Source organism: Trichechus manatus, unplaced genomic scaffold (assembly GCF_000243295.1).
Source record: "Trichechus manatus latirostris isolate Lorelei unplaced genomic scaffold, TriManLat1.0 scaffold00079, whole genome shotgun sequence".
Lineage (NCBI taxonomy): Eukaryota > Metazoa > Chordata > Mammalia > Sirenia > Trichechidae > Trichechus > Trichechus manatus.
This window is the reverse complement of record NW_004444015.1, coordinates 8,572,156-8,584,230: the sequence shown is the minus strand read 5'-3', so window position 1 is coordinate 8,584,230 and position 12,075 is coordinate 8,572,156. Positions and strand designations below refer to the sequence as shown.

At 37.3% G+C, this 12,075-nt stretch overlaps 1 protein-coding gene across 1 annotated transcript in view; it reads right to left on the bottom strand.

Annotated features, from left to right (window-relative positions):
- Positions 1 to 4,611, bottom strand: part of MCF2 (MCF.2 cell line derived transforming sequence) — a 66,768-nt gene extending 62,157 nt beyond the window's left edge. The window contains exons 1-3 of the mRNA XM_012556818.1: positions 4,587 to 4,611; positions 3,268 to 3,382; positions 2,045 to 2,135 (exon numbers count right to left, since the gene is read on the bottom strand). Coding sequence (XP_012412272.1) covers positions 2,045 to 2,135; positions 3,268 to 3,382; positions 4,587 to 4,611 — 231 coding nt within the window. The remainder of the gene's footprint in view (positions 1 to 2,044; positions 2,136 to 3,267; positions 3,383 to 4,586) is intronic.
- Positions 4,612 to 12,075: the final 7,464 nt, after the last annotated feature.

The window sequence follows — 12,075 nt, the reverse complement described above, 5'->3', positions numbered from 1 at the left end:
TAGCCCAAGAGACAGAAAGGGTCACATAAACCAGAGACTTCATCAGCCTGAGACCAGAAGAACTAGATGGTGCCCGGCTACCACCAATGACCACCCTGACAAGAAACACAACAGAGAGTCCCGGATGGACTAGCAGAAACATAGGGTGCAGAACTCAAATTCTAGTAAGAAGAACAGACTTAATGGTCTGACCGAGACTAGAGGTACCCCGCAAAGCATGGCCCCTGGATTCTCTATCAGCCCAGAAGTAAAACAATTTCCGAGGCCAACTCTTCAGACAGGGATTGGACTGGACTGTGGAACATAAAGTGATACTCGTGAGGAGTGTGCTTCTTAGCTCAAGTAGATACAAGAGACCAAAGGGGCAGCTTCTGTCCAGAGGTGAGATGGGAGGGCAAGAGGGTTAGGAGCTGGTTGATTGGACATGGGGAATCAGGGACGTAAAGGAGGAGTGTGCTGTCGCAGAATGGGGTGAGCAATTAGGGTCACATAACAATGTATGTATAAAATTTTGTATGGGAGACTAACTTGAAATGTAAACTTCATTTAGACTACAATTTAAAAAAATCAAAAAGAAATTTCAATGCTTTCCAAAAATATACAAAGTCAAGCTTATGCTATTTGATTTCAATAACCTATGTGAATCTGGTGTAACTCTTCTCTCCACTGCCTATGATTAAACACCTGTGTTGAACAAAAAAACCACTGACTTGCCCAAGATGAGGAATAATTCATGCTAGGTACTAAATGAATGATGATCTGATTCATTTTACCATATGTGTGCTAGTATATATTTTTTTACTCTCATTTGCAAGATGGTGCAGCAAAAAGAACACTGGCTTACAAGTCCAACAACCTAGATTTTTGTCTTGTCTTTGCAACTAAATCACAGTGTGACATGTTACCTGTCCAACCAACTTCCTCTGATGGGAATGGCCTCCTGAGGTCAATCAGGAGACAAAGTAAGAGTTTCAGGTGGTTGATGATGCTGGAATCTCAAAGAAAAAAAGCTTACTGATTCCCAGATACTCTGGTCTGATAGAGGAAGTTGGCTACACGGTAATTCTACATACAGTCCTAATCTTGCCAGCTCAGAAGGATTCACCCCTCGTCCTCTTCTGTGAAAGGGAAATGTCAGACAATATCACTATATACTGCCAAAAACCAAACCCATTACCATCGAGCTGATTCTAATTCATAATGACCCTACAGGATGGCGTAGAACTGCCCCATAGGGTTTCCAAGGCTGTAATCTTTACAGAAGCACACTGCCACATCTTTCTCCCGCTGAGAGGCTGGTGGGTTCCAAATACCAACTTTCCGTTAGCAGCTGAGTGCTTAACCACTGCACCACCAGGGCTCCTTCACTATATACTAGTGATTATAAACTAATAATGTATATACTAAAGTAATAATGTATATATTAATAATGTGTATACTAATATTATATATACTAATAATGTAAAAGATCATCTTGGTTATGAGCAGGATTGCATCTCTGTATTGTTTCCTTTAGGGAAATTGTTTTTTCTCTCTCTGGGCCTTGAGAAGAAGCAGGGCTTAGATTCTAGAAGTGGAGATGTCATTTTGACTCAGCTCTCTATCTCAGGAAAAAAAAAGTCTAGAAAGATTCACATCAATATGTTAAAAGTGTTTATTTCTGGGTACTTGGATTACTGATGATTTTTTTTCTTCTTTATACTTCTCCATAGACAATGAGTATACAGAAAAGCTATTTCCGTTTTCAAAAAATGAAAGTCCCCATAAAAACTTGCCTTACTCTGAAACTCACAGGAAACCTTGAGTCTCTTCTCATGCACAACTTGAGCTACTAAAGATCCATTCTTTCCCAATAGGTTTTCTTTTGAATGGAGTTGTTTAACTCAATTTTCCCTACCAACTCTTCATCCTACTTTCCCACCTCATCATCCCATCTATTTTTATTGTCTCCATCAGTATCAAACACTCTCTTCGTACCCCCCAAAACAGAAAGTATAATATAAAATGAAAATAAGAAGTTACTATAGAATGTATAGGCACTTACTGAAATTTTTTGTAGAGAGATTTTGAGAGAAAACCATGTATCCAATCTTCGATCCAGAATAATGGTGAACCGGGAGTCAGATCCATTTTGCCTGGTGTAAGATAAGAGGAAATAATAAGTTTTTCATAGTAATAACCTGAATTTGCTAGATATGGCATTACGTCTGATTATTTCGTTTATATTTGATGTCATGACCAAAGAGAGATTTGGATTTGGAACGCTATCACAAAGCACTACCTTGGAAAACCAATTTGATTCCATGTTCACCTCCTCACTATTGAAAATCTATTTTTCAGCATGAATGTCGGTCTTTTATACAGGAAAGTGGTAGTGTAATGCAGACATATAATTCAAATGGATGTGGAATACTGCAGTCTTAGGTGAGGGAAAACTTGATAGACAAAACCTGTCCTTCATGACACCAGACTTCACTTCGCATGGCAATCCGTCATTAGCCAACCATCCATTCATTCAGGAAAACACTGCTAAATATGCGTTCCTGTTTCTAGTCTGCATCTTGAACAAATACAGTCTAATGGATAACAGAACTTTTATTTTCCCTAAAAAGACCACTTCTAAGTTCAGTATGTGCACTATAAATTTAATGCTCTGCGATTTGATTTCTGTTCATAAGACTCTTCACAATTTTACCATCCTAGATTTGTGCCATCTTAGTCTTTAGGGAGGCTTCAGGGTTAGAAACTGGAAAACATTTCCTTTAAAAAGTTCATCTTCAACATAAATAAACTTTCTAAGGAAGCTTTTGAAAATTTCTCTTTTAAAACATTTTAGCGTCAAATTATTTTTAATATCAGAAAGTTCCTATGACTCTCTCCCAATACCACTTTTGATTCTATTTAGCATGTCTTCTTGCTTTATCCTTGGAAGACTGGCTGTCCCCACTCTTGGCTGGTAAGATTTCCTTCTAGGTAAATCTAAGGCTTTATGTACCACCACCACTCTCAACCTATGTTCTCCTTCATAGAGACAAATACTTCTAGATCTCCAATTTTTTCCATAGATCCTCTGTATAATTTTTACAGTACTTAGGTTACTGTCAGTTTCCCCTTCTAAGTTCCATTTCTTATCATACCTGAATGTGGGTCTGCTGATTATCTATAATAATAATAATAGTCATACTAATAATCCATTTTCCTGTTATTACATTCAAATGGTTGTCCACTATAAAATAAATTGGGAAAAAAATGTAATGAAATGTTTACCTTGCAATAGATGTCAAGTAAGTCAGCACTTTTGCTATTACTTCTTCCGGTATACATCTGAAATTACAGTTTTCTGGAAATGTAATTATCCAAGCATTGTCCTTACCCCGGCCACCTGAAGCAGTATAACAACATCACCAAGTTAACCATTTATGCGGCAGTGATGCAAGAAAAAGGATTTTAGATTTGAGGGGGGTGGTTAGCAGACTATTTTGGGCCAGTAAAACTTTTATGAGGATGATAATCTCCACATAAACCAAACTGGCAACGAGCGCCTGAAACCTTAAGTTTAAAAGCTGGCAGAGTAGTTTCTAAATGAAAAAAAAAAAAGAAAGAAAGGTAAAATGAATGAATATAGTCATAATAAAATTTCATACAATGCATATAATAAATGTGGTTGAAAAAATAGCTGATTCCCCAAACTGGACAACCAAGGGGATTGAGAAATAACTGTTTCTATAACAATGTTATAACCTTAAATTCAAAATGAATGATTGACTGCTTGACAGCAAGTGAAAGCCTTGACTCAATCAGCCTCTTAGAGTCATGGTGAACATGAATGGATACAGGCTAAAAACTACAGGAAAAAAGTGATGCTTTAATGGATTCATGGAAGAAACAACATAGACAATAATAACAATAATGGTATAGGAACCTTATTAATTAAAAGAAAGACCACAAAATTTCTGTGGGTAGAAATTAAATGTGCAAAAAAAATATGACAATGGCAAAGGAGATAAAATGGGATGATAAAAAATATTTAATCCAGAAAAAGGCAGAAAAGGAGAGAAAAAACAAAGAACAAATGGGACAAATAGAAAACAAATAGTAAGATGGTAGATTTAAACCCAACTATATGAATAATCACATTAAATGTTAATGGTCTAAACACCCTAATTAAAAAGCAGAGAATATCAAACTGGATGAAAAGCAAACCCAACTATATGCTTCCTACAAGAAACTCACTTTAAATATAAAGGCACAAATTACTTAAAAGTAAAAAGATGGAAAAAATTAACACAAGTCAAAAGAAAGCTGTGGTGGCTATGTTACTATCAGACAAAGTAGATTTCAGACATAAAATATTACTAGAGATTAAGAAGATTATTTAATAATGATAAAGGGGTCAATTCATCAGGAGGATGTAACAACCCTAAATGTTTATGCACCTAATAACAGAGCTAATAACAGGGAGAGGTGGAATACCATAGATACATCATTAAAAATATATAATGCTATTTATAAAAGAAGGACCAAATTGACTTTGTTAATTGAGTCATGCATTTATCTCACATAAAAATATGAGGAAGGTTGCTTACCAGACAAGAAGGCGATGTCTTGCATCAAGAAATGACTGATGTCCTTTACTCGAAGGAGCAGCTCGGTTTCTATGAAAAACAAGAAGGCGGGGGGGAGGGGGGCGGGGAGGACAGCATTCATGTGAAAGTACAGCTAGGACTATACTACATATGACTCCTTGAGCTAAAAAAAGCTCTTGGGCTCTATAGATCTGTGTCCATAGACACACTGCTGATTTTCTCCTCTTTGCTCCTCTCAGCTACAGGGCAAGGAAATCATGTTCTTGAAAATATGCCTGGCTAAGGAGGACCAATGACGTACTTTTCAAAACCTACAGCCAGGACATAAACTACTCTCACTCACCAGAAAGCCAAGGGCAAAATGTACAATCCAGGACATCCAGATATCTATGAAGGGTAGATAGTCATGTAGAGACACTGTAGCGGACTGTCTTCTACTGCCAATAATACTGCCTCTTTTCATTCTGCAAAGCATTACTAGTGTATTACAGAGTGCTTTTTGGATCTTTTATCTTATAAGATGCTTAGAATAACTCTGAGGTAGGTATTATTATCCCATTTTATGAATCAAGAAAAGACAGAGAGAATAGTGGAGTGGTTAAGCATGAGGGCTTTTGAGTCAAGCAGACCTGGATTCAAATCCCAACTTGGTGCATTTTCTGGCTGTTCAAACATGAACAAGTTTCTGAGTCTCAATTTCCTCATCTATAAACTGGACATAATAATACCTACTTCACAAGGTGCTGTGCTAAGTAAATGTAAAATACCTAGCACAATAGTAGGTATTCAATAAACAAGATCATATTAACTCTTTTTATCATTACAGATGGTAGAGCGTCCATGCACTGTTCAGTGGTTTAGTTTGTCCCAGATCTTATGTGCTAACTTGTAACGTTCGATTCTAGTGAACTCAACAAGGGCCAAAAATCAAAGTTCATTTCTTCCTCTGATCCATGAGCAGGGACAACTTTTTAAGAGAAAAGGGGACATCAAACTAGGTTATTTTGGATTGTGCGTTTTAATGTTTAAAATTCCACTTCTCTTACAGAAGCCCTATTTCCCAGCTACTCTCTCATACAAGAGGCCTTCAAAGAGCTAGTCTCTGCTGGTAAGAGGCCTATGACACATGACCCTGCTCAAAGGCATAAAGAAAGCCAGTCCTAATGAGCCCACACTAGATAGGAGAATAGGATATCTGTTACAGAATGATGTCACACACACACTCTGCCTCAGTTTCAAACATAAAACAATCAATTGGCAATTTTATTTTCATAACATACATGCCATTGTAAATCTGCAATTTGTCAGGATATATGAACCAATTCCTAAAAATAGCTTGTAATTTAAAAAAATTATACCCTGGCTCCTGTTATGTCCCAAGTCAAGGCATGCACATTACCATTTTGTGTCTTCACCTCCAGACTGCAGAGCACAATTATTCTTTCAATGTTACCTGTTTCCTCAGATACAAGAATGTGCTTATGACAGCCACAAACACGTCTCGCACACTGACATTTTTAGGCACGGAGGCATGGAGGAGGGGTGACAATAGGAGTAACGCAAAAAGGACTAGAACTCTTTCTGCCCTCAGGAGTCTGCAAAAGTGGCAGTGCCCAGATTTGTTCTACCTTTTAAATGAGAGAGCATTAAACCAAAAAGACCAAACCCCTTGCCCCATAGGGTTTCCAAGGAGCAGCTGGTGGATTCAAACTGCCATTCAAACTGCCAACCTTTTGATTAGCAGCCATAGCACTTAACCACTGCACAACCAGGGCTCCAAGAAAGCATTTGACATACAAATATTCCTACATAATCAGAAATCTAAATTGACCCCCAGCTTTGATTAGGAGGAATACCTATCAGTATAAACTAATGCATTAGATGTCAGATGGCAGATCTGAAAGTTCTAATATGTACAATTTGATTCCTCCCATGCCATTCAGGCTCTTTCTTGTATAGATACAGGAACCATTGTCATCTACAATTTTTTAATCCATTCATGTAATAAGAGAGGCCTCGGCGTAAAAGAAAAGGCCATGGGCTTGGAGTGGGAAGACCTAGGCCTAGTGCTGGCTAGGCCACTGAGGCGCTCTGTGATCTTGAACAAGTCGCTACCTACCCCTTGCCTCACTATCCTCATTTTAGAAGTGAGGGCAATATGACTAATGCTCTTTAGAGTCCCTTACATTCTATGAGATTCTACAACATGTAACATCCATAAATATAAGAAAAACATACCAATATTTTCTATCCTAAATTGTATCCCACAGTTGGGCCGATAAAATGACATTCCCATACTAATGAGAAAAAAAAAAAAAGAAATAATGGTTAAAAGAGACGATGTTACTACTTTCAGAAATGATCAAGCTCTGAGTTGGAAACATAGTGAAAGGAGGCAACACAGGAAAGGAAACAGAAGGCACAGAGTTATCATTGAGCAGCATCACCGACAAGGTGAGAATGTTGCTGAGAACAAGGAGTACTGACTTCGGACAAAGTGACACTGAGTTACACACCCAGCTTTGTATCTGACCCTCTTGAATTTCCACACAGATTTCATCATGAAACATAAAAGTGAGAATAAATGTGATTCATAACGTTCCTCTTGATGACCCTTTCCATTCTTTTACTCCAAAGCATGAAAAATAAACGGCTGGGATCATCAAAGCTGAATTAAGTCCATGTTGCAGCATGTTCCTTATTGATCAGATTCCCATTTGTTAGGAAGCTTGTCAACATGTACCATGTGGAAAGCTCAATTACTTACAAAATAAGACATGGGTCATCCTTATCTTTGATTAGATGCTCAACTCAAAAGGACTGATTGGGAAGTCAAATACAGGGCGCTAACGTCAATATGAAGGGTTCCTGGTGGTGCAATGGTTAAGTACTCCGTTGCTAACCAAAAAGTCAGCAGTTCAAACCCACCAGCTGCTCCATGGGAGAAAAGACCTGGTGATCTGCTCCCATAAAGATTACAGGCTAGGAAACCCTATGGGGCAGTTCTACTCTGTTATATAGGGGTGCTATGAGTTGGAAACGACTCGATGGCACAACAACTCAATAGGTAACCTGACAAACATGCTTAAAATGATGAGCAGCCACCCTAATTCAAGCAGCTCTTCACTTCAAGAACTCTAGTGAAGAACCATTGATTGTACCATCAAACACAGCCAGGTACAAACTGAAAACTAAAAGAAAAAAGAATGCTTGCCAATTCATTCCATAGATATGATCAGGGCACAAAAGAAACAAGCTCTTACTTTGACTATAAATTGCAAACTTATCGCTAATATATCTTCTGTAATATAAAAGATAGGTGTATAAGTGAAGACATAAGTTCAGAATTCCCATAGGAAGACTTTTTAAAGTCCTAAAAAGCTTGGAAATCAAATAAACGGTGTAGTTGTAGAACATTCATATGGAGAGGAAGTTAAGATGATATCAAGAAACAAAAGACTGATTTAAACATAGGAAGATAAAGGTAAATTTCAAAGTAACCACAAAGAAAGTTAACAAACCTACTTACCACGAGAAAAACATACTCAGTAAAACAAAATAAAAAATAATGAAAGAAATGAAAAGAAAATCCACAGACAAAAAGAACTCAACACAGAAAATTAAGCCAAACAAACAAACCATCAACAATACAAAAAAAAGTACCACAAAATGACAGCAGTAAACTCAAGCCTATCGATAGTTACACTGAATGTAAATGGATTAAATAGACCAGTAAAGAGACAGAGAGTGACAAGATGGATTAAAAAAATGATCCATCAATATGATGCTTACAGGAGACACACCTTAGACACAAAGACATAAACAAACTATAACTAGAGGATAGAAAAAAATATATCAAGCAAATAACACTCAAAAAAGAGCAGGAGCTGCAATATTAATCTCTGATAAAATAGGCTTTAAAGCAAAATCCACCATAAAAGATAAGGAAAGACACTATATAATGATTAAAGGGTCAATCCACCAGGAGGACATAACCATAATAAATATATATATATGCACCCAATGACAGGGCTCCAAACTACATAAAACAAACTCTAACAGCATTGAAAAGAGAAATAGACAGTTCCACAGTAATAGTAGGAGACTTCAACACACCACATTCGTTGAAGGACAAAACATCTAGGAATAAACTCAACAAAGATACTGTCTTAGTTATCTAGTGCTGCTAAAACAGAAATATCACAAGTGGATGGCTTTAACAAAGAGAAATTTATTCTTCCATAGTCTAGTAGGCTACAAGTCCAAATTCAGGGCATCAGCTCCAGGGGAAGGCTTTCTTTGTTGGCTCTGGAGGAAGGTCCTTGTCATCAGTCTTCCCCTGGACTAGGAGCTTCTCCGTGCAGGAACCCCAGGTCCAAGGGATGTGCTGTGCTCCTGGTGCTTTTTTCTGGGTGGTGTGAGGTCCCCAACTCTCTGCTCACTACTCTTTCCTTTTTTCTCTTGTAAGATAAAAGGTGGTGCGGGCCACTCCCCAGGGAAACTACTCCTACATTAGATCAGGGATGCAACCTGAGCAAGGGTGTAACATCCATCCTAATCCTCCCCTACATAATCTAATCATGCCGGATTAACCACAGGCAGAGATTAGGATTTACAACACACAGAAAAATCACATTAGATGACAAAATGGTGGACAATCACACAATACTGGGAAGCATGGCTTAATCAAGTTGACACATATTTTTTTGGCATACGATTCAATCCATAACAGATACAGAAGATCTAAAGGCCACAATCAACCAACTTGACCTTATAGACATATACAGAACACTACACCCAACAGCAGCAAAGTATACATTCTTTTCCAATGCACATGGAACATTCTCCAGAATAGACCACATTTTAGGCCACAAAGCAAGCCTTAACAATATCCAAAACATTGAAATAATACACAGCATTTTTTTCTGATCACAACACTATAAAAGTAGAAATCAATAACAGGAATAGCAAGGAAAAAAATCAAATATATGGAAACTGAATAACACCTTGTTTAAAAACCACTGGGTAGTAGAAGAAATCAAAGACGGAGTCAAAAAATTCCTAGAATTTAGTGAGAATGAAAACACATCTTACCAAAACCTTTGTAACACAACAAAAGCAGTGCTTAGAGGTCAATTTATACCAATAACCCACATACCAAAAAAGAAGAAAGAGCCAAAATCAAAACATTAACCCTACAACTTGAACAAATAGAAAGAGAGCAGTAAAAGTAGCCCTCAGTCACCAGAAGAAAGGAAATAATAAAAATTAGAGCAGAAATAAATGAAACAGAGAGCAAACAAACAAAAACAATAGACAGAATCAACAAGATCAGAAGTTGGTTCTTTGAAAGGATCAACAAAATCAACAAACGACTGGCCAAATTGACAAAAGAAAAGCAGGAGAGGAAGCAAAGAACTCAAATAAGAAATAAGATGGTTGATATCACAACAGAATCAACTGAAATAAAAAGGGTGATAACAGAATACTATGAAAAATTGTACTCCAACAAATTTGAAAACCTAGAGGAAATGGACAAATTTCTAGAAACATCCTACCTGCCTAAACTAACACAAACAGGGAGAAAAACTAAACAGACCCATAACAAAATAAGAAATTGAAGAAGTAATTAAAAAATAAAAAATAAAAAAACTCCCAACAAAAAAAAGACCTGTCTTGAATGGCTTCACTGGAGAATTCTACCAAACATTCAGAGACACACTCACACCAATACTACTCGAACTATTTGAGAGCACAGAAATAGAAGAAATACTCCCAAAATCGTTTTATGAAACCAACATAACCCTGATATCAAAGCCAGGAAAAGACAGCACAAAACCAGAAAATAACAGACCAATATCCCTCATGAATACAGACACAAAAAATCTCAACAAAATTCTAGCCAACAGAATTCAACAGCATATCAAAAAAATAATACATTGCAGCCAAGTGGGATTTATACCAGGTATGCAAGGATAGTTAAACATTAGAAAATCCATCAATGTAATCCACCACATAAATAAAACAAAAGAATCATGATTATCTCAATTGATGCATAAAAGATATTTGATAAAGTCCAACACCCATTCCTCATAAAAACTCTGAGCAAAGTACGAACAGAAGGGAAATTCTTAAATATAATAAAAGGTATTTATACAAAACCAACAGCCAACATTATTCTCAATGGAGAGAGGCTGAAAGCATTCCCCTTGAGAATGGGAACCAGGCAAAGATGCCCTTTATCACCACTTTTATTCAACAGTGTGCTGGAAGTCCTAGCTAGAGCAATAAGGCAAGAAAAAGAAATAAAGGAAGTTCAAATGGGTAAGAAAGAAATAAAACTAGCCCTATTCACAGATATGATCCTATACATAGAAAACTCCAAAGATTCCACAAGAAAGCTACTGGAACTAACAGAAGGATTCAGCAAAGTAGCAGGATACAAGATCGACATAGAAATTCAGTTGGATTCATCTACAACATCAACTTTGGGAAAAAAAGGAAATCAGGAAAACAATAGCATTTACAATAGCCCTCCAAAAGATAAAATACTTATGAATAAATCTAACCAGGTATGTACAAGACCTATATAAAGAAAACTAAAAAATACTACTGCAAGAAACCAAAAGTTGTTGTTAGGTGCCATACAGTCAGTTCCAACTCTTAGGAACCCTATGTAGAACAGAACAAAACACCATCCAGTCCTGCGCCATCTTCACAATCATTGTTATGCTTGAGCCCTTTGTTGCAGCCACTGTGTCAATCCATCTCCTTAAGGGTTTTCCTCTTTTTCCCTGACTCTCTACCAAGTATGATGTCCTTCTCCAGGGACTGATCCCTCCTGATAACATGTCCAAAGTACATGAGACGAAGTCTTGCCATCCTTCCTTCCAAGGAGCACTCTGGCTGCACTTCTTCCAAAGACAGACTTGTTCCTTCTTCTGGCAGTCCATGGTGTATTCAATTCTCTTCACGAACACCATAATTCAAAGGCATCAATTCTTCTTCAGTCTTCCTTATTCATTGTCCAGCTTTTGCATGCATATGAGATGATTGAAAATATCATGGCTTGAGCCAGGTGCACCTTAATCTTTAAAGTGACATCTTTGTTTTTTAACTAAAGAGGTCTTTTGCAGCAGATTTTCCCAACGCAATACGTCGTTTGATTTCCTGATTGCTGATTCCATGGGCGTTGATTGTGGATCCAAGTAAAATGAAATCCTTGACAACTTCAATCTTTTCTCCATTTATCATGATGTTGCTTATTGATTCAGTTGTGAGGATTTTTTTCTTTCTGTTGAGGTGCAATCCATATTGAAGGCTGTAATCTTCAATCTTCGTCATTAAGTGCTTCAAGTTCTCTTCGCTTTCAGCAAGCAAGGTTGTGTCATATGCATACTGCAGGTTGTTAATGAGTCTTCCACCAATCCTGATGCCACGTTCTTCTTAATATAGCCCAGCTTCTCAGTTATTTGCTCAGCATATAGAT